This window comes from Parasteatoda tepidariorum, chromosome 2 (assembly GCF_982258835.1).
Source record: "Parasteatoda tepidariorum strain Cologne lab strain chromosome 2, Ptep-v5.0, whole genome shotgun sequence".
Lineage (NCBI taxonomy): Eukaryota > Metazoa > Arthropoda > Arachnida > Araneae > Theridiidae > Parasteatoda > Parasteatoda tepidariorum.
Window position 1 is genome coordinate 17,971,773 of NC_141756.1, and position 24,428 is coordinate 17,996,200.

Below are 24,428 nucleotides of genomic sequence, written 5' to 3' on the forward strand. Positions count from 1 at the left end.
ACACAAATTTCCTCTTCAAATCCGCCCGGATTACTTAACATTCTTAACATCTTGCAGAAGATTTGAAATGCAGAAGATTTGAGCTCAGATATTGTATTATTTATTTATTTCACTCAAAACAAAATTATTTGTTTGAAAATAAGCTGTAGTAATCAGTTGTAAACTTTCTAACCGGAAATCATGAAGGTTAAAACTTGTTTTTTGTTTACATTTGTATCGAAAATATCACCCATTGCAGAAGTGCTTCGAGACATGCTTTCGCTCAAGCATCAAACTGAGAATATTCTTAACAGCTTTTTTCGAGACCCTACTTTGACTTTCGTAGGATGAACTTTGATTTAGCTTTGCTGATCGCCAACAACACACATTAGAACTTTAGACTATAGGTAGTTAATGTATGCTGCCGATTGTGTTGATAGTTAGAAGGGAAAAAAATAGTATCGATGTTACTGTAAGTGACCGAAATGGGTGATTGTTGACTTCCACCGGTGAATGTTGACAATCACATAATCACTTCGGTTCATGTCCGAAATATATATTAGGTCTAGTGAAGTCCCACTGCCCGGTACACATTTGCCCGGTATGCCCCACATCAATGTTTATTTAAGATCAAGAGCCACTGTCCAGTATGCATTTAACCGGTACACCGAACACTGATGTTTCTCCTAATCTATCCTCAGCAGATATTAAAATATCGAATAAATATAATAATATCAACGAATAAATTAATTTCAAATTGGATATAACAAATATTTCCGACATTCACCAAAGCGACTACGTGATTGTTGACATTCACCGGTGAAAGTCGACATTCGGTCATTCACGATAACATCGATAGATTAAACCATCAATAATTTGTTTTTCTCTCCTAGACTTTGGATGGAAAAGAATTGCTCTTCGAACAACAATGATGATTGGTATTCTATTTGTTGGTCAAACTATCCCAAGGTTTGGAAAGGTTTTGAATTTGGTTGGGGGATCCTTTACAGCATTGACCTCAACCGTACTTCCCTGTTTCCTTTATTACCGACTTTGCTCTCAGATGGATCCAGCATGGCCAATCAGGTAGCAACAGATAAGTCATAGTTTATTAATAAACTAAATTAAACATTGATAACCACTAATTTCACAGCAGCGTTCTATAATAGTTCATTTTTCCCTTCAATAATTTATCGACTTTTTCATTAAAGTTTAATATGAACACTAAAAATTTATTTTAATTTAAAAAGTAATTTTATGAATTAAAAAAAAAAAAGAAAAACCATTGTGAATCTATTTTTTTAAAAATTATGTTATTCCCTTTATATTTATATTCAAACAGAGTTTTTTCGTTTTTTTTTTTTTTTGTACCATTTTTAATTCAGTTGCATTAAATCGAACTGAAAAATTACATTTATTTAAATGTAATGAATATTACATTTAAATAAATGCAATTTTTTTAATATAAAAAGTTACATTTCCCCAATTAAAAAATAACGTGTTCTATTAGAGTAGAGGATTAAAGAAAAAAATTTTCTATTTATTAAAAATGTGAAAATCCTAGTGTTTTCATTATGTATAAGTGATTGTCCTTTTTTTATAGTCTAATCTGAAGTCTTATCGGAACTAAATATCACATAACGATAATTAATACTGATGAAAGGGTAAAACGAGACTAGGTATTGATTTTTACATTGAAATGAAAACTAAAAATATTTAATTTACGTTCGCATCTTTTATAACAGAGTGCAAATAAAAATACCAGTATTTACGACAGAAATTTCGCACATTAATTTTCCAAGGTTATCACTTCTCTTCTCTGTGCTAGGAACACGAAGTCAGTAGGACTGAACAAATGGTAGTATTTTCTCTTCCCATCGCTGCTCACAGTTTTTTTTTTTTTTTTTTTTTTTTTTTGTGGGGAAAAAACTGAATTAGAGTATCGAGTTATAAAATCAGTCATAAATTGCTCGAAATAAAGAAGCTATAAAAATTTTTAAGAAGTTTTGACTTTCTTAATCTATTTTATTGTTCAGTTAGGATAAGTTAGAAAGTTTCTTAAGATCATAATGCTAGAAGTAAATATCTGTAAAGTTTAAAAGACAAAAACTATATTTTATAACATCTTTGAAGTGGTAAGCACTGAAATAACATGAACATGACGAGAACAGAGGACAAAAAACAAAATGTTCTCATAACGTTAAATATTACAAAATAACTCAAAATTAATGAGCTCATTTTTGGTCTTTTGTAAATGATAAATTACGTGTTACTTCAGTCTCATTTTTATACAGTAATTAAGTACATTAGAGATCTTGAGGCGAAAGGTGCACAAAAAGTTTTTGATAAGTATGCCAACTATAAGGAATAGTTGGCATAATTGCCAAAATATCGTGTCATAATTAAGGAATAATATTTGTAAGTTATTCACTACTAAAATTTCTTACGGAGTTTCTTTATATATATACATAAAACTTAACAATCTAAAATTATTTATTCTATATTTCACTTATTACAGCTTTATTTTATTTGGTACTTTTCGGTTAGCAGGGAACAAGCGAGAAGATCGCCAACAAAATGTAGATCTCCGCAAGTTTTTTAAATATTTTTTAAACACATAAAAATTAAATAAAATTAAAAGTAGTTTAATTTCCCTGCACTAGGCTAACTAAAAAGTACCTTTTATTTTATTTAATTATTTTACTTCGAACTTATTTTTTTATTAAGAAAAACTACTTCATGAGTGGTTATTTTTAAAACTAAAGTTGTTATGAATTAGACTTGATTACTCTTAATATATATCTTTAGAATCCTTGTCAAAATGAAGAAGGAAAAAAAGGCTGCAAAATAGGTGTCACCCATTAATATTTGAGCGAGTAAAATATTCATCAGAATCTAATTAACTGCTGAGGATGGCGAAATTGAAAAAATCAAAGCATGTTTGACTGCCGGAAGAAACAGAGAAGAGTTGAAAGGCGATTCTTATTAACAACTCCAAACTAGGGTAAACTAACCAGTGAAGGAACTATGATTATTTTTATTTTCTTATATAGGGTAGGTAAACTAAAAAGTGAAGGAACACTTAAGCTTCGCTTGCCTTTTAAAAAATCATATTAATTTCAAAATTCGTAATTTTAGTTAAATGACAGTGTCAACATATTTGCTACCAATTGCAAATTATGTAAAAAAAATTTTAGAGAATTTACATAATATTGTTTTAAAGTTTTGGGGATGCAAATAACAAGTAGTAAGAAGACCAAGTGAAGGAACAGCTCTTACCAGAGAAGGAACACAAAATTTCCTAGTAAAGGAACACTTAATTTTGGTTATTTTTTAATGCTCTTTAAGAATTTATATGCCATACAAATATCTAAAAACAAGCCTATTCTTGAAATTATAACATACAAATACTTGGAAAATGTTAACTTTTTTTTGTAATCATGAATTGAAAAGCAAAGTGTCAACATATTAACACATACTGTTCATTCACTGGGAAATCTATGCCCAGTAAAGGAACATACCTGTTCCTTCACTGATTAGAAGTTGCTTTTTGCATTTTTAACATACATACTTTTGATGCAAAACATCACTAAAGGTACAAGAAAATTAAAGTTTTTCTTTCATTTTCATTAACTTAGAAAAAAACCAGTAAAGGAAAACTTGTTCCTTCACTGGTTTTTCATCGTTTGGTGATCCAGTGAATAAACATCCCCTTATCTCAGTACTTGATTATGCTATGATGCTTTAAAAAAATAAAAACGTAATTTCTATAACTATATTTTGAATTCTTATTCTCACAGTGAGAAAAATAAAACTATTACATGCAATCAATTCCAGTTCAAACATATAAATACAAACACTCACCTTATAATTTTTTCAAGGAAACAAGGTGTTGCAGAGATAATAACAAAGTTAAAAAATTTTCCAGAGAAATCTCTGTGACTAGGTAATCCAAAACATTGCTAGATGACTTCTTATTGTTTGGCAGTAAGCCATTGTTACCAATCAATCTAAAGAAAAACTTTAATATTCTTATTTTTAATCAATATATATGAAATGTTCCTTCACTGGTTAGTTTACCCTACATAAGGCAGTTAAACTACTTTGACGTTTTTATGACGCCTTCTTCACTAAGTAATTTCACAGATTTAGGCATTTTTTTCCTTTGACATTTAAATATAAATTTGCGATCTCTAACATGTTCAAGGATTCTAAAAATACAGATTAAGGATACAGAGCAAGCTGTATATGATAATTCTTATTCTTGCAGGAATATTTCCACTCTTGAAAAATGCGTTTTGATCATTATCATTGCGAGTGGTGTCGTAGGCGGCGCCTTGTCAACTTACTCTGCTTTGGATGACATTATACAACCAGATACTTTCAAGCCACCTTGTTACATAAATGTTACAGGCGCTGCTGAATTGTAAATCATATGTGTTTATTTATATTTATTAAAGTTGTGTATTTTTTTAGCATTGTTTACGTCCTTAAAATTTAATCTAACACAACAGCTTTCCTAACAACCAACAGACAATACAACCTAACAAAATTCCTAACAAACAAAAATACCTAACAAAATTCTTAACAAAAATTAGGCATACATTTGCTTCTTAAAAATACACAAATGTCCAAACATAGAGTAAAAAACTCATATTTACAGACAACTGAAGAAATAGAAAACCAAATCGAGTGAAATTTTATGTAAAAATATATCAAAGTTTAACAAAATCGTTTATAATTAAAAAGTAAAAATATGAACTGAATAAAATGAGTTAAAGGGCATCACAGTAAAATAATCCAGAAAGGATGTACCAAAATAACATTTATGGAGGATTTATTAATATGGTAAATGAATCTAAAAGTTTGGAGCATTCTCCTGAGGAAACTATTGGGACGATATTTCCCAGTGTGAATACTTTGAAGGTCAGAAATCCGAATCTACGAAAAAAAGGGTGTTTTTATTCAGGTAAAGTACGTTTCTGTGACTGATTTTGACTGTCTGATCTAATTAATTAGCATTTTTGTGGTGAACTCCTCGAGCAATTAAGTTTGAGTCCTAGTACGCTAAAATCCGACCATTAGGATCAAAAATTATTCTAATGTGGCTCCTTTTTTTTCGCATTGTATATATGCAAAAGTATACAACAAAAAAAATTTGCCAGTGCAAGAAAAAAATTTCAACAGCTTTCGTGACTAGCTTACCTGTCCACTGGAAATTCATCAATGATCAATCAGTTACAAATGCAACCAATAGTGATACGTTTCGATTGGGATAGGAATACGTATCGTCCAATAGGAATCGTGCTAAACGGAAAATGGTTGAATGACAAAGGAACACTAATCAAGTTCAGCGGTTGAAACTGGCATCTCTATAAGAGCTTCATATAAAATATATATGCCATATAATTTGGGATCGCTCACGAGTCATTTTCTCCCACAGCAAAATACTGCCTCCTCAAAAACAAAACATACATCATTACAGATTTCAGAAATTTTTGCCATAACATCAAAAAAGTAAGCATTTTTCTCATATCAATCCAATACATTTTACGTAGATCGTACATTTGCTACAACAAAAAAAAATATAATGGGCAATTTTTTTAGCGTTTCTACGCAAACTCGATAAATGCATTCCACTTTCAATGACAATACTGAAAAAAAAAAAAACATTATAGTCTAGATTCTTTTTAATAAAACCCAATACCAACAATAATTTACTGAATTTTTTGAGACTCGAAAATATGAAGAAAAAAATCAAATTACTCAACCCATTTTAGGCGAAGCATAAAAATTTTATAAAATGTTGAATAATTTTCATTGAAATATGCTTAAAATGCATTCACTAAGATACAAAAAAAAGTTATAAATATTTTATTTAAGAAATAAAAAGGTGGGTGAATGCACCATTGTTCAAATCAATACACAAACCATTTAGTTTAACATTAGTTTTTTTTTTTATATATAAAGTTTGTTTTTCATTGTATTAGAACAGAACTTACAACTTTAACCAATCATTATAAACATATGATTAATCTCAAATGGATAAATTATAAATTTTCAAAAAGTCGAATTTGTCAATAATAGTCTCAAGTTAGAAACTAGCATAAAATTTTGCAACAGAAAGTGTTTACTCCAATTAAGCTACTATAATATTTTATAGATGTCTTCAGAACCCTTGACAATAGCTGAAAAATAAAATTAGTGAAAAATATGGGTCGCAGCGTTAATAAAAAAATATTTATTGATTTACGCACCTTTGGCTGAAAATGGGTTCATTTTGCCATAAAAACTTATTTTCAGACATTGAAATACATAACGCATTTGTAATTAAAATATAATTTAATACCTGGTAGTAAACATCTGCAGTGTTTGTAATTACCAAATAATAATATATAACTGTAATAAATGCTATTATTAAAAATGTTTCCTTTTCGATCAAATTTCAAAACACCCCCTTTTTTTCGCAGCACAAACCTCACAAGAATAAGTAAAATACAACTATTTATTGATAGATTTAATGCAACATTGTTTAATATAATTTTCAATATTATTTTTTTTACTAAAGCATAAATTTTGCAAATTTGAAGAATCCACTTCATTTTTATTCATTTATTTTTTGCCTTGTGATTTTTAAACTGAGAAATTAATCTATGGATACGAACTACTTTTTTTCCACATATCGCCATAAATAAAAGTTGCAGATAACAAATTTAATGTAGCTTTGAGTTGGAATGGAAATATATTTTTGTGAGATATGTAAGATACAAAGTTTAGATTAAAGGAAATTGCATGTTCTAATTTATAAGTAAATAAAAATTTTATATATTTTTTTTAAATAAAAATATAATTTAAAAAGAAAGAATGAAATAAAGATTTAAAATAAAAAAAAAAACTAAATAAGATATTACAACTTTAAAAAAATATAGCCTAATCTTTGGTGGAACCCTAAGTTGGAAAGTCGATGCTTTTATTTAAGTTATATTTACATATAAAAAAAATTTCTTTTTCCACAATAAAATTCTAATAAAAAATTTATGAAGTGAAAAGAATGAAAATACAGAATTCACAACAGAAAATTTTTATTTCATGCATGTGATTATATACGAAACCAAGCAAATGGCATGATAAAAAAATTTGTCATATACACACAATTATCTGTCCATTATACATGAACAAAATTTTATGAAATATTCTTATGTAAACGATAAAATGAGAATATGTTTAATGAAACATAAATAACAAATGAGGTTTAAATATCAATATCACACAGAATTACTACTAAATTAAACACACATAGAATAGAATACTAATATATAACAGGTATGTTTTGTATCACTTTTGGAAATTTAAAATAACTAAAATAAAACACAGTTTCAATAATACAAAAAAAATTTTACGTTTATTGAGTTTATAAAATATGAATAAAGCACATACGTAAATTAAACAAACAAAAAATGCAGCTGTTAGTATAAAGATGAGATTGCATCATATATATTGGATAGTTCTAATATCAGCAATAGTTTCAATACATATAACAGAAAGCTTAATCCTATTGGAAGTTTCTTACAAATTTATATCACTATAAGATTGACTATTACATAAGAATATATCGTTTTAAGCTTATCACCTATAAAATTTACACATTAAAAAGACACTAAAGAATATATTTGACTAGCACACATTTTAGAAAAAGCACCTCTTGTAAAGATATAAAAATATTAAAAAGAATTTCATAAATTTTGTATCGAAAATAAATTAGTAAGAAAATTATATTACTATATTTGCGATTACAAAATATTGTTATATATTTTGTTATGGTTTAACCCTTTAAACCTTTTTCTTTATTCCCTCCAGGGCTTACTTTGGCACCACAGTTTTTTAACAGGATAAGAGAAACCCTTTGATTATCAATAGAGATAACCCAACAATACTTTTAGTGAAATAACTCTTTTCTTTTATATATAATAGTAGTTTTTGGATTAAAACATATCATTTCAGATGTTTCCATTTCTATTACTTAATTATGAAAAATAGTTGCAAACAATAAAGTTTCATCCAATATTGATGTGGGGAAATGTTATTCAATAGCAAACTGGAGAGAAAAAGTTTTGCCGAGATGGTAAAAGGGTCAACACATTTCATGACTCATGAATTTTAAGATGTGAGCGAGCAAAAAGGCTAATGATTTTCTGCTTAATAAGGCAACAGTTGTGTGAGCAATCATGAGTTTACATGTAAGTAATGGATAAAACACATGTATGCATTCAGTATATTTATTTACATTTTTTGAGATCAAATATTAATATAAAATCTCCTCAATGAATACTAATCATGCTACAAAATAATTTGAAATAATATGCAACTTAATTTCCGAATAATTCCAAAATAAATACATTAAGAGGAAGAAAAAAAACAGTAAATTTAAAAGAAGGATTCATAATAATAAAAGTACAACAAAAAGCTGTGATAAAATCAAAATATTTTAATTAAAAATACGCATAAAATATTTCAAATAATGACATAAACTTAATAAAATCAAAAACGGATGCGAAAAAGCGTACTGACTTATACAAATTTTTATATAAAACAACTTATTTCACAACTTTTTTCTCCTTAAGATAAAGTAATAAAAAGATTCATTTAATACTTGAATAACTAGGCAATCAGAAATATTTTAAAGCAAAATAAGTTCATTAGCAAATTTAAATCAAAAGCGTGAAATGTTAGTTAAATAGAATAGAAATTTAAATCACATAAAAATAACAGAGGCATTCAGGCATCCAATTTTCTATAATACTAGTTTTTAGAAATTTAGCAAATTCATGCTCATGTTCAATAACCTAATCTTTTATTTATAGGTGAAAAGAAATGTCTATAATAGTTGACTAGTAAATCTTGCTTGCCTAAAGAAAGCATTTGATTAGGTAAAAGTGTAAGACAAAGCAATAAAAATCAATTTCAAAATAGTAAATACAGAATTTTAAGCCATTGGTCTTCAAGAAATAAAATAAAGAGAGTAATAATAAAAAAATTTCTATTTGAATTTCTTTTTGCAAATTAAAATGTGTTAATTTTTTGTTAAAATACAAACAGTTAAACTTAAATGTTTTTAACAAAATCAAAGACAATTTTAACATTTACCACACAGAAGGAAACACAGAAAACATTTCTGGTTTTAAAGATATTCATGTAAACGGCCTCCATAATAAAATTTTTAAATCATTCGACTTAACCAGTAACATTAACAATACTCTTTTAAGACTTGCAAATAAAATGAGGAAAATGAAAAGCAAATGAACAAATGTATATTAACTGAAAATTTTTATTATTATTTCAATATATTTAAATTAACCACATTTACTGCGTTGCAAACATGCTTAAAATGACAAAAACAATTCCAACTCTAAAGTATGTTTTTCTCTTGTTGTAATTTTCAAGTTTATAATTATAATACTAATAAAAAAAATTCTAAAAATATCATCAATTAAAAAAAAATAGCACAAATAAATTCGTTGGAAGGCCAGGGGTCTGTCTAGGTTTTTCTGAGAGGTACCTATTTTGTGAAAATTTAGACATAATTTGTGAAAATTAAAAATTATAATAAAAAATCAACACGAGAATATGGTATTATCATTTCTTATGCGATACAAAAAAATATTTTTATGAAAAAGTATTTTGTGAAACTACCGTTTTTCCATGTTTGAATTTGTGAAGGTACCGCTAAACGGTAGTAAATTTGGTCTGGACAGACCCCTGGAAGCATACAGTTACAATAAAATTTTCTTATTTGAAAGATCATGTTTTAAAAATACTGAATGAAGAAAAAAAATTCAGAAAAATTGAACTCTTAATTTAGTAAGAACACAGCATTATAAAACAATAGGAAACTGACACAGTAACTTCCAATACAATATCTTACAGATTTGATAAAAAAAAAATTAAAAAAAACATCACACATAATCTAAAACAGTTTTTCATTAAATTTTTCCTTAAAATGTCAAGGTTTCAAACAAAAGAAACAACTTGTATGCTTTTATAATTTTCTCTTTTAAATTTCGCAAATAATTTTCATCGTCATGTTGCAACACTTAACATAAGTGGTAGATGTGCAACAAAATGCATGAAAATTATGTGTTCATTTTGAAGAATTCAAAAAATAAGACACCAGAGAGAGTAATGATTTAGTTAAATTTTATCATAAATATTTTTTTATCTGATGCCTGAAGCATTCGTTAGAAATTAACTCACACTAAGAAAGCATAAAGAACAAAAATCTCGTAAAAAGTTTATATTTTAACAGAACTTATTTAAATAAATTGACTCGATTACTCCAATGAATAAGATGCCGTGATAGGAGGTTACTCGATTTTAGGTGGAGTAAAAATGATCCATTTACAATAATAAAAAAAAAGCTTATCTAAATTTCATGTTCACAAGGAAACAAGCTTAGGAGGTGCAATTGTATCTGGACTAGATAGGTCACTACTTGAACTACGTTGTTGACCACTACAAGATGATATGACACATGAGGTGGCACTGTTGTCCATTAAAGACTCGAATTGGAAAAGCCCATTGGATGGAGTGTTTAAAACAGAATTGAGAGCATCTGAAGGTGACTTATTTTCGTTGTTACTATTAAAGCTTGAAGAGAGTGGGAGGGAGTTGGGACGATTGTATGGCTTCAACCTGTTAACATTAGGTTTCACATCAACAGATTTGTTGTTTTTTGAAGAATGCAAGTGTAACTTGCACGTGGATTTATGAGCTTCAAGTATAAATTCTAATTCTTCTTTCTGAAGAGTAAGCATGTGAATTTCATTTTGAAGAAGAGAACGTCTCTCTTCCAAACCATCCGTTTCCTAGAGGAAAAAGAGTAAATGTTTCTCAGCATTCATAAGATTTCAAAATAAAATGAAATTGAGGATGATTTATCTACATAAGATACATGTTATTCTCTGTTGTATGATGATTTGTAAGCACATGGCTCAAAACAACTTTTCATTACAAAAAAAAATACAAAAAAAAAATTATTACAACAAAAAGTAAACATATGTATTCTTACATCTCTATGGGAAAAAAAAAACTTTGAAAGCTATATGAAAGCTAAAAAAAGAAACTACTGCAGATGAATCTTAAAAATTCAAGCTTCATTTTAAACTATTAAATTTTAAAATAAAACTGGTCATTGGGTTTGCTAAAATGAAATAGAAAATATATTATCAACAAATAAAATATTATTTGGCAAATGGGTAATTCCATAACAAATCAACCAGTAAAAAGAAAATTATGTCAGCAATTTAAATTTCAAGGACTTTTTAGGATTTTGTTAAACCTGCTACAATGTGAAAAATACCAATTTTATATTTTTTACCTCAATTTGTTTCGAAATTGTAAATTTTTGAATTTTTAAAAATTTATATTTCACTTCAGCTTAACATTCTTTCCCCAATTGTGTAACTTAAGAAAAATTTGATCTAGAAAAAGATTTGATCTATCATTTCATTCAGTTTCTTATATCATCTTATAAAATAGATAATATAACAAAGTTATAATAAAAACTTAAAAAATTAATTTAAAAACTCTAAATTTTTATTTTTTAGAAAAAAAATATTTCATTTAACTTTTTTCATCTAGCAACATTTAAACCATATTTTGAAATGGTACTTTTATAGGCTCTTAAAGAAAAAAATTTTCTTGTAGTTTAACATTGGACATAAATCAAATAGTTACATGAATTACTTTCTTTCCACTTTCTCTCAGAAATGCTCTTGAAATATCATGTAATATGGTTTTTATTCTACTATTTAAAACTTTAATTTTTATTTTATTTTTTTTAATATTAGTAATTCTTGAACACATTAGGTAATATTATTAAAATTGTCCTCTTAATATTTCCAGGTCAGAAAAAAAAATAAGATTAAAATGAAAATTATTAATAAAATAAAATTTTTTGGATAATTAAATATTGCTGTCAACAAATTGATGCCATATCTGTTACCAAATACTTATTTACATTTTTTAAACTAAATAATTATATTTAAAATTCATGTATGACAATCAATGTATGACATTCATCACTGGTAAACCAGTGATGAATGTTTAGTTGAGAAATATAAGTATCTATTTTCAATGTTCGATTGATAAAGCAGAAGTTTTTTGGTGTTAATGCTTCTTACTAGGTTCATGCCTGTAACCATAATTAAATATATAAAAAATAATTATTTCTTAACTAGCTAGTTTAGCATATTAAGTTTTTAGTCTAAATCAGAAAGAAATTAATATATATATATATATATATATATATATTAGAATTATTCAGCTTCCTAAACTTTTTTTCTAAAATAACATCTCTGTCCTGATCAATTAAACTATATTGTAACAAAAAGACTCACTTATTTGGTAAATTTAAATTCACAAATTAAAAAATAAAATATCTTTGTCTGGAACATTAAAAAATAATACAGATTATGGTAACAGACATAGCAATTTTCATCATATCTAGCCAAATAAAGTAACAACTAAAATTAATTTAAAAAAAAAAAGAACTGAAAGAGGAACTTTCAAATGGTTCTAGAATTTTACATGATGCTTAATTACTTCTAGAAATTACATAATTTAATATCACAATTTTTTTCTACTTTTAATTTCAAATTATATGAAATTTTGAAAATGACCGTGGATAAGGCAATTCCTAAATAAGTTTTTATTTTGGAATAAATGATTATAATATAATATAAATATTTAAATATATATAAATATTATAAATATTTAAATCTACTGCAGTTTGCAGAAAGTAAAAAAAAAAAAAAGTAACTAATTGTGAAGAAAAGATTATATTCAAATGCTGAAAATTTGCAGTAAAAACTTCCAGCACCACTCTTTTCAAGAACTACCAGTTAAAATGTTTTACCTCTAAAAATTTTAGATGACATAAATTATTCTGAAAGAAGAGTATATAATAAAGATAAGTGTTTTCAGAATATTTTTAATGAGATATATTTACATTCATCAGATTGCTGGTAAGTTCCATGCGTCTTTTTCGGCATCGTGCTGCTGCCAATTTGTTACGTTCTCTTCTAATTCTTCGTCTCTCTTCTTCTTCTGGACTTAGCTGAAATATTAAATTAATATTGAGCATTTTAATAAACAAAATATTTAAAATATTTATTTATCTTTTATTGAAAAATTACTTTAAACCAGGGATGGAATTTTGTCTGAAAGAAATAAATTTTTTCTTGGACACTTGAAAAAACAAAAAACTGGGCAAAATGGAAAATATTCAATGAAATAGAAGAAATTAAAACTGACATATAGACTTAATTAGCAATAAGTAATATAAGAACAATTTTAACTTTAATATAGTATATTTAACATAAAATCAAAAAGTTTTAATATCTACACTTAAAAAATATTATTTTCAGAGTACTTATTTATTTTAGCTTTATTCAGAATTTTAAAATTTATATATCAGACAATTTAAGACTCAATTTGAGCATTCACACTTCACATGTAATTATAAAAATTAGTATGCTATTTATAAGTGTTAATTCTATGCAAGGTTGGCAGTAGTAAACATGTTTAGTATGTGATTCAATATAGCAGTTCTTCATTTAATTCTAAAATAAACTTTTACTATACAAGGTAGAGTCAATAAATTACCAAAATGGTCGTCTACATTCACGCAGGTGTTCATTAGAGGGGAAATATTTTTTTAGAGGTTCTATCAGCACTCATTACGAAAAGACACAGCCATCTGAAATTCATTTCTGGTACCGATGGTGTCCGCTGCAGGTCATTTCTGACAAAGCAAATTTTTCATTCATTGGGTTTTGTAATGGGTTAGAGCAAATATTAAATTCTGTATTTTGCTCGGGAAATCTTCTCCTGACGCACTCGAAATGCCGAAGAAAGCATACGGAAACGATGCCACGAAAAAATAAACCGCTGTGTTTGAGTGGAATAAGATTTTCGTGAAGGTCGCACAAACATCAAAGATGATCCTCTGCTCTTCCACAGCAGATGAAAACGTTGAGTGTAGTCGTGAAATAGTGAGTACAGATAGGCAAATGTCCATTGATGATATTGCCTCTGAACTAGGAATTCTACATAGAGTGTTTACAAAATTTTTCATGATAATTTGAACAAGCATTGTGTTTGTTAGTTCCAAAAATGTTATCACTTGAACAAAAAGAAATGAGAATGAACATGTGCAGGGATTTGATTGACATGGCTGATGAAGATGGCGGCTTCTTGAAGAAAATCTTAACAGGTGATAAGACATGGTGCTTTTATCTACGACCCTCACACAAAATGTCAGTTTGCTTTCAGTGAGTGGAAAGCAAAATCATCACCAAGGAAGGGAAATTTTCGTTACGACGAAAGCCGATGGAAAGTGATGTTGGAGGTGTTTTTCGATGAAGAGGGAGTCATTCAATACGAATTTATTCCCGAAGGCCAAACTTTTAATAAAGAACCTTACATGACTATGCAAAGGGGTGCAATCGAACAAAAACGACCTGAAAAGTGAACAACAAACGCTTGGTATCTTTTACATGACTGTGCTCTACCTCATCGCACTCTGATTGTGAAAAAGTACCTTAACAGAAAATGAAATTGAAGAGACACCATTTTATGGATTCAGATGAGGTGATCAAAAATGCAACAAAGCAACTGTAGGACCTCTCACAAAATGGAGGCCCAGGAGTGCTTTGAATAGTTATACTCATGTTGACAGAAGTGTGTGGATGGGTGAATAAAGTACTTTGAAGGCTAATAAAATAAAATCGTTTTCATTTATTAATAATTTGTAATAGACCTATTCCAGGAACTGCTTGACTCTACCTCATATTTCTCTACTTAAAATATTAAAAGAAACTGTACCTTTAATCTCTTAATAAATTGATATAATTTTTCTTTTAATTTGTTGCTTTTTTCACTCATTTAGAAATTAATATTGTTTAAACTAGATTGTAAATATAAAATGTTTAAAAAAAAAAATTAGGTTTTTTTTCTTCTCTTTTGTGTCTTTAAGCAATATTTCTCATTAAAAAATCTATTCTCATTGTGTAATGGAACATTTTGCTTCAAGTACTCACAAAAAGCTTAAAATACGCACCAAACACATTTAAAAAATATTTTTAAATAAATAAGATACTGGAAAAATGCCATTTCCGTCTCTTGCACCCAACATTATTGAAGTAACTTACTATATTATGAAAGAGTTACAAAAGCATACATATTCTGATATAGTATGACTGTCTACCTCGATACATATCCATCATAATTCTTTGAATCATTTGTATATTTTGTTCTAACATCATTTTGTAAACGGCCCTAACTTTTGTCTAGTAACATGTCCAAGTACAAAAAGTACCAAAAGTTAAGTATTTCCATCTTAGATTTTTTTCAATCTCAATTTTTTGATGTAACAACAGAACTTTTCCACTTTTGTTTGAAAAAACTTCTTTAAGATGCAAACATTATTAGAAAAAAATACTACGTGTACAGGTTTCAAAAGCAAACGAAAATCTTAATATTTAGAAGTTTGCTCCTTTGATGGAGACATTGGTTCTCTCTACTTTCCATCCTCAGAAAGTGCACATGGGTACATCTTTCTAAAGACATTAAAAGAGATCAATAAGTTAGTCATTTTCTCAGACAGTAAAAATAATAAATTAAGAAATAAATTGAAGATGGGAATATTGTGCATGGTCCTTAATCAATTTGGTTAAGAAAATATGATTGAATTCAATCAGATTCTTTGGCACTGAAAGAAAAAAGTTTCTTAATCCATATTTAATATTCAGAAAAACTTTCATTTTACCTTATCATCTCTTATCGGACGCCTTCCACCACTCCTACCAGACTTAGATGCACGAGAGCTTGAAGATGCTTCAGATGGTGGACGAGGAGAATCTAAAGATCTGTCAGAAGATTGTAAGCAGTCATCGACCCATCTATTATCCTCTTGTTTGGGTAAATTTGCAAAAGAAACTACAGGAGGGGCAAAACCAGCTTGATGTTGATGTTCTAATGGAGCAGGAGGTATAGAACTATACTCCATAAAAGATTCTTCAATGTTTTTTAAGGTGGTAGGAGTTAAAGTAGGGGTTGTTCGAGTAATTCCACATGTTAGCCCCTCAATTGTGGAACACTACAAATACGAGGAAATAGTTTAGAACAGATCTGACAATCTTAAACATACATTTTATCAAAGAAACGAAAATCATAAGCATTTCTCAGAAATTCTAAGCAGATACTCTGATGTGTTTTAACATTAGTGATATTGGTGTTTTAAAATGGATAATATTAAGTAAATTGTGAGTTTATAAAAAGATAATTGCCAGATATTTTCATGTACATTTAAAGAAAATAAACATCCTAGAATCTTAAAAAATATTATGCATCATAATGTGTTTATTAAAATGTAGTTAAACTCTTTTCAATAATTTTGAAAAGTGGTGCAGAAAATTCCCAGCAGTACCAAATATTTTCCAAGAACCAGTCTTATGCAGTCGGTATTTAAAACGACTGACTCCAGTCGTTTTAAATTTAAAGACACATGTGTTGCAGTTTAAATTTTTTTTTAAATATAAAAGCAGTAATAGATGCTGCAGAAAAAAATGAGAACGTAACAGATTTATTTTAATTAGCATTTATAACAAATAAAAAATGAAATCGAAAATTAAATGCTATACACCCTATTTTTGAATAGCATCAATTAAAGTAATTAAAAATTAATGTTATACTTCTGAGAGATGGTCACCTCACACCATTTCATATAACAATATATACTAAGACTTTTAAAAAATCTTGGGAGACTTTTAAAATGTAATTTCAATCATAATTTTGTTTAAAAAATAAATTTTCAAAAATTTAAGAGCTAAAGTAATGCTTTAAAAAACTTGTTACATTTAATTTCAAGAGAGCCTGTACAAGAGCGATTGAAATTTTGTTTTGATCACATATTTAATGAATAAGAATTTTATTTTTCCCAAAATAATGCATTTCACTCAAAATCAGGACCTTATATTTTTTAGATTTATGGAACTAAAATAAATTGCATCAAAATAAATACCAATTAATTTTACATTTCTTTCACACCAATGAAAAATAGAATAATTACTAGTAGACGACTCAGGTTACTAATGGACTAATCTAGTTACTAATGTTAATTCCAAGTTAATAATTGACTAACCAAGTTGCTAATTGAATACTAAAATATTTTCTCCCAGGCAGCCTCTCCCAAAAAGCTTAGGTAAATTCTTTCATCAAACATACATAAACTACCCTTAAAAAATTTATAAGAAAATATTTGAAAGAGAAATTAGAATGTTTAACAAATAAAAAAAATATACATACAGTCTCTACTCTTTAGCACGACTTCCCATTAATGCAACCCTTCCATTCTAACGACTGCAATGTGAAGTCCCGTTTGCTGTTTCATAGACAATGTTATTTTAACGTGCATCGTAACTGATCTCCTCATTCCAATATAGCAACTGAAATTTTGTTTAATTGTTTTCTTTTTTAAAATTCTCCAAAAAGTAACTATTGACAATGAGTCATTCGATGCTCCCAGAAAACTATTGAACCACTATTTCTTTTGACTCTACCACTCAATAAACATGATACATCTCTATGAATGACAGAGAGGGACCACCTATTCTCAATTTTGGAGGTCCTGAGCGCAATCTATGGTCAAATGAATATGGATAAAGTATTATTGAGAATTTGAAATGTATATTGCAACATAGTTGAATAATATAAAAGCATGCATGTCGCGTGCGGACATATCAGCGGGATTCTTCTATTTCTCAGATACTTTTTTGATGTTTATTGTAATATAAAAAAAGTATTTATGAAAATCAATATCTAGTTACATGCAAATGTTTCCGAATTGAAAATATAAAACTATTTCTTTAGCCCAAAGAGTAGCTATTCCATCATTAGTGCTATGCAATTTCGTTTATTAACGCTGCAGCCCAAATTTGAAACACACATTAATCTGCCACTAATGTAGGGGTGCACAACCTACGACCCACATGCGACCCATAAAAGCTTTTGAACACAATAACTTCTTTGAAAAATAAAAAATTTTCAAAAACTTTTAATCGTAATCAGTCATCACTTTTTAATCCACTCAATTTGCACAGATTCTATTGAAAATCTATATTGCTTTTCCGACTTAATATTTTTAATACAATATTATCACGAGCGAATTTCAAATTTGAATAATAACTTTTCAACTGTCTTTATTTTTTCAGATTTCATCATAAATCCAAGTGACGCTTCAATTGTGTTTTATTTTAAAATTTATAACAACTAATTTCGATACGGTTTCTAAAATCCCAATATGTTTATGACGAAATTACAACTTCTGAGATTTCATCGTAAATCATGACTTTTTTTGACAGTTATTGCTAACGCTTATTCACATGATTTCGAAAATCTGGTATTCTTACTACGATATCATTACAACACTCTATTGAATCCAGGGTTGGGTTTTTGACGTCAAAAAGTGGTTTTTGACATGACAAGGGTATAATACTGGTTTAAACCGTCAAAAATGTCAAAAACTGAAGTTTGCAAAAAAAATATATAAACTTCAAAACTACCAACAGTTGCCATGCATTATATTGAAATTTAATTACACTATAGGTAATCAGCAGGTTTTAAAATATTTTTTAATTAAAATTAAGGTAAAATAATAGATTTAAAATCTCAGAAATTTATATTCAAATGCATGTGCAGAAAATGTTTTTAAATATTCGTATTTTGAAAAAAAAAAATTTTTTTTGATACTTAAGAAAATTAAAAGTTTATTACTATGCATTTTTGACATATAAGGAACATATAACTAATATTTATAAGGAACTTACAAGTTATGTTGTATAAATACAAACTTGATACAAGTGAATAAAAAAAAATTTTAATGTTATACCGAATATCTTTATTATCCAGTATGTTAATTTGAATTTAAAAGTAGTTATATTTGTGAATAATGATAAATATAATTCCTATTGTTTATTATATTTATTTATGATTATTACACTTATAATTTTAAAACAATTTTTACCTCTTAATTTTTTTTTCCCCACTTGTATTAAGAATACAAATAATGCATACCTTGAAAGCAAGAAGTAATTATTCAACAGCTGAATATTTAGATATTCAGCAAAACTATATAGTATTCAGCAAAATGAAATTCACAAGTATTTGGATAAACTAAATTTTCAGCATAGTAAATGAATAGGCTGAATATACTGTAAATCGACACTAACTACTCTGTGTATTTAACAGAAAGCACTTAAATTTGTATTGTCTTATGTTAAAAAGATTATTAAGAAGATTTAAAAGAATATTAAAAAGATTTTTCTTTAAAAGATGTCTAATGTACAAAACTGCTAATGTTTATCTTTAAAAATGTCTAATTTTTAGTATAATTTATACTATACACTAAATTTGGTTATAAATAAATTTCTTAATAAAATCACTGCAGATTTTCAATAACACATGAAAATGAATACATAATATTACAAAAGATGTGAGCTTTCAAAAGTACAAGATTTTGGTTACTATTTAAAATATAAGTGTTTCTTCAAAATTTTAAATTTATTTTTTCTAGAACATATTTAGAAACACTATCCTTTATAAAAAATATATAAATTTAATATATAAATTAAATTTCACATATGAATATAGGTTTTTGACATTTTCGACTAGTGAAGTTTTTGACGTGACGGTTTAAACCATGGTTTAAACCGTCAAAAACTGTCACATGTCAAAAACCTGCCAACCCTGATTGAATCCCATATTTGAACAATAACTTTTTGACACGCTTTGTTTTTCCCAATTTTAACATAAATCCAAGTTATTTTTCAATCAGTTTTTTGGCAATCTTTGTGATGCATTACCCCAAGGTTTTAAAAATTCCAATTTTTATTATGACATGCAAATTTTAAATCAAGCATTTAAATCATTATGTGCTTTATTCATGCTGATTTTATCATAAATGTAAGCCTTTTTTTGGGCAATTATTACAATGCTTTTCCTTGTGATTTTGACAATTTTATCACTTTAACTACAAAGTTATTATAACACACAAGCTTTTATATTTTATTCAAAATTTTTTTTAGCTTTGGTGTGCCTTCTTAAGGAAAAAAACATTTCCCTTTCAAAAATTCACAAAATCTCTAATTCAAGGAATAGAAATAATGCCTGAAGTATAATTGTAAATAAATATTGAATCCTTTTTTGTAATATAATGGATTTGCTTTAATTTTTGGTTTTTGCTTAAACCCTATAAATTTTCCTTAATTAAAATATTTAGTTCAAATATATATTACACTTTAAAATATGCATGTAGTTTTTTTACACTTTCAATCTGAGTATTACAGTTCTTTTTTAGAATATATATTTCTTCCCCTATTTATATTTATATATATAAGTATATAACTTTATACAAACATATTAGCTGCTGATTTTTTTGATAAAATTTTTGTGCTTGGCACACTAACCTTTACATAAATAGTACCTATCATATTTGCTGCCAAGATGACTAAATATGCGTGTGGCCCTTCGTTAGTCAACCTGCTATGCAAGTGGCCCTTCACTCAAAAAGGTTGTGCCCGCCTCAACTAATGTTCTTAATGTTAATGTGCATGCTGATACATATCTATTTTATTTTTGTCGGTAATAAATTAAAATGTTAAATAATTAACTGTTTTTGCAATGCAATAAAATTATTGTGGTATCAAAAATATTACGAACTTACAGATACTTTTGAATTGTGTGCAGATACTTTATTTTTTAATCTTACTGTGTATTGCACCTTCATTTTCTGTACCTTGAGTTTTCTGCACACTCATAACCATTCAAAAAAAAATTTTCATAGGGTTCAAGACACTCCTCTATCATATTTTTCATATTTATATTTACTGCTTTCATGAAGTGTTTTATAAGGTTTAGTTTATTTTGGAGTTTAAAACATGTGGCATAATTAGCATTATCAGTTTTGTTCAGTTCTCTTGACATATCACACCCAAGCAAGAAAAGTAACACAAGCTTAAAAAAAAAATAACTTTGAGGTTATATGAATAAAAAATATTGATGAAGTGCCACATCAAGCTCAAAAAGTTTCACCTCTCGAACTCGCAATTTATTCAGCCGAGGGCAGCTGTGCAGCAATTTGTTTACAATAATCAAAATTCATAATGTAATTCTAAAAGCAGAAATATAAAGTGATCTAACTTCTTGACATTGTTCTTCGGAAGCAAAATTTTAAGATCTAAAAAAAGCATTGAATGATAGACTAAAATTTAAGAGCAATTTTAAAAGATGTCATAGGAGAAAATTTAAATCTATTTTTAGCCGTTATGAACTATATTAGGTATATAATACTCGCACTTTATTGACATTAAAAATAAAGTATTATTCAGTTTCATAATTCTATTTAAAGCTTAGAAAGATTAACCCTGTATTTTCGAAGTAAATTTATGCGCAAAATTTATGTAGTAACTATATAGTGACCTCACGTTATATCATCTGTTTTCATTTGGACCACGGAAATCAGATCGAGTGCTGAAGCTTTTATGTCAACTTTGACTCATTCTGCTTTTTTGTTAATTTATCTCTTTTTATTTTCAATTTAATTTAAGACCAGCACCAAATAATGCAAGAATATATAATTTATTAAGAGCTATAAAAATATCTACATTGAACAACAAAGTGTAACAACAATATAGTAAAAATTTATAATAATTCACAACATAAAATTTTCATAATTTACAAATCTAAGACTCTATAGGCTCGATGAAATCTATATTTTATATTAACCCACTAGATGGTTATTGTTCACAAATTTTGCGATAAACAAACAACTTAAGATTGAATTAATCATTGATTTTGAAGCTGTATGAAAAAATCTACATGTTATAAACTAAAAGAAAAAAGATTAATAATAAAGAAAAGTGTAATGAGTACACATTTTATTTACTAATAAAACTAACTTGAATTTTCATTTCATAACTGAGCTGGAATAAATTATGCTTAGTGAAAATATAGCTCAGCATTATAAGCAAACATGAATATTTTTATTATTTCAATCACAGTAAATAAACTAATATCAAAAAAGAACGAACAAAAGTAGAGAATGCCAGAAATAACACTAATTAAAACAATAAAAGAGTAAACACACAGATAAATGAATTAAAACTATTTATGCCTACTGAAAAAATAATTAAGAAAATATTTAAGCAAGCAAGACAAATTATTATCATAGATTTCTGACACAAATGATTTATTTTAATGAGTAATAAATATTTAATTTTTAACAACTGATCAGCTAATTTTAATTTCAAAACTTACATTAACAGAAGGAGAAGAATCTTCTGCGCCATTCGCCATAGATGATAAAATATCAGCTACGTTTAAACGATCAGCTGATAAATTCTTTTCATTAATTCGAGAATACATAAGATTATAATGTTTTTAATTAAAATTTAGATTCTTGTTTTCACAAAAACAAACAGAAAAATTACATCATCACGTTTATGGTCATAGTTCGTTTCTGGAGAGATCACTGGATGAGTCATTCGATGACATCATAGAATAAAAATAAAATTATTTTGCGTCTGAAAAAAACGTCTTCTTCACACGTTTTTTACGCTATTTTAATTTTAATTGTTTAATTTTTAAGAAAAATAAAGCTTTATAGGCAAAAAAAGCATGATATTCTGGGAAAATAAACTGGTTATTTCAATATTTAATAGCCTTTTCTAATTCATAACATTCACATTTAACATTCCGACTAGCATTCGTAATGCATGCCTCAGACAAAAAATGAAAAATTTAGTCAAAAAAATCAAACAAACGGAATAAATTTTGATCCAAATCTAGTAAAAGAACACTCGAAAACACTCTTATTTCCATTTGCAGTCATTTAAAAAATACTTTTTCTTGGAGAGTTATGGTTAACTCATGTAGTGTGAATGCTCCCTTGGATAGATTAGTAACACATGCGTGATTCGCATCCAATCGCATATGCGATTCGCCATCTGTGGGGAATATGCCTTAGGGGAGAAAACCAGATCCATGTCTTGACCTTTCTCTTCTCAGTTGTAAGGGAATGTAAAGAGCGGAAAATAAAAAAAGGAATCACCCTAAATAACTTTTGATCTAAAGATCGGATCTTTACCTTCTAGAACTCAATCGGAATGATTTGAGGAGTGACCTCAAATATGCTAGTTAGTGCAAACGGTATTTTAAGTTTCGAAATCAGACACTAAAACATATTTTCTCTTGTATAAACATACCTTTTTTTCATTCAATTTTAAATATACTATTTTAAAATTTGATTTCTCAGGAACTATTTAATCAATTTTACTCACGTTTCGTACTTCGCCATTTAAAATTAGGTACTTTAAAATTATGTAAAAATTTTTATATATTACAGTCAAAATTTTTCCGACTATTATTAAATAAAAAAATAAAAAAAACAATAAATATTTACTAAATTTTTTTTGCATAAAATTTTCTTTGGAGAAACAAATTTTAGAATTGAGTTTTCAATTTGCTTAAAAAATTCTCAAGTTATGGCGAAATACGCAAAAAATATAATTAACATTAGGGGCTCCAAACTTTGGATAGCTCTCCCAAGAATGGAGCCAGACTTTGCCCGACAGGAGATCAAGTCTCCCCCTACAGGATGGCTCAAAGAAATTAATTCTAAATATTTAAATTAAAACATATTTTATACTTTATACTATTCTCACATTGATTATTTCAGACGTGTGTTTCTAAGAAGTTGAAATCGCTAATTTTATTATCGTGATGATCAGATTCATTTTAATATAAATCTAAATCGATTTTTTTTTTTTTTTTTTTTTTTGTTATCGATGTGTTTTGAGCTGTATGGTGCAATTTATAACACATTGTAAGCTTAAAAATTACTTCTAAAATAAAGAAAAATTATTGTCGCAGACACCACTCTTTCAGAAAATTTTCTCGCTACTCACTCTTACAGCGCAAAAATTATTCGATAATAAAAATTTGAAATTTTACCTACATTTACGAAAAGTTTAAAGAACATTTTGAAATGAAAATGTTATTAATGTATCCTTTTGCATTTTTTCTTCTACACAGAGGAAAAGTTCAGTTTTTCAAATAAAGTTTTAAGTTCATTTTTTGCAACCACTATTCTATCAAAATATAACATGCAACGTTTTGTACAAACTTCGAAATGATTTTGCCCATCAAACTGCGAAATTTGTTTTTTAAAATTGTTACATATTACAATTTTACAGACAAAACAAAGGATTATTTTAATCAGGAGGTTCGATGTTAATATATATAGGTAAATAAATATAGAGAGACTTTTGTAGTTTTCTCGCCAATATTTTTTTTTTTTTAAGATGCTATTAAAGCGAAGAACACCTGTGTTTGAC

General features: G+C 27.4%; 2 protein-coding genes across 4 annotated transcripts in view; one reads left to right on the forward strand and one right to left on the reverse strand.

Annotated features, from left to right (window-relative positions):
* Window positions 1-4,454, forward strand: part of LOC107454839 (uncharacterized) — a 64,731-nt gene extending 60,277 nt beyond the window's left edge. For all 3 annotated transcript variants that reach the window (XM_016072158.4, XM_016072157.3, XM_016072159.5), the window contains exons 7-8: window positions 873-1,065; window positions 4,250-4,454. In XM_016072158.4, the coding sequence (XP_015927644.1) occupies window positions 873-1,065; window positions 4,250-4,409 (353 nt within the window). In that variant the 3' untranslated portion in view covers window positions 4,410-4,454. The remainder of the gene's footprint in view (window positions 1-872; window positions 1,066-4,249) is intronic.
* A 2,590-nt stretch (window positions 4,455-7,044) lies between these two features.
* kay (transcription factor kayak) lies at window positions 7,045-23,011 on the reverse strand. The gene is made up of 4 exons (XM_016072154.5): window positions 22,351-23,011; window positions 15,806-16,135; window positions 12,986-13,093; window positions 7,045-10,841 (listed from the first exon to the last, which is right to left on the reverse strand). The coding sequence occupies exons 1-4, from the start codon at window positions 22,456-22,458 to the stop codon at window positions 10,413-10,415; spliced, it is 975 nt and encodes a 324-aa protein (XP_015927640.1). The 5' UTR covers window positions 22,459-23,011; the 3' UTR covers window positions 7,045-10,412.
* Between the last annotated feature and the right edge of the window lie 1,417 nt (window positions 23,012-24,428).

Excerpts from the sequence above, each read along its gene's own strand:
- kay (XM_016072154.5), bottom strand. The coding sequence starts at position 22,458 with ATGTATTCTCGAATTAATGAAAAGAATTTATCAGCTGATCGTTTAAAC. Across the intron at positions 13,094-15,805 it reads GTCCGATAAGAGATGATAAG|CTAAGTCCAGAAGAAGAAGA; the intron begins GTAAAATGAAAG and ends TTAATATTTCAG. Across the intron at positions 10,842-12,985 it reads TTACCAGCAATCTGATGAAT|GAAACGGATGGTTTGGAAGA; the intron begins GTAAATATATCT and ends TTTTTCCTCTAG.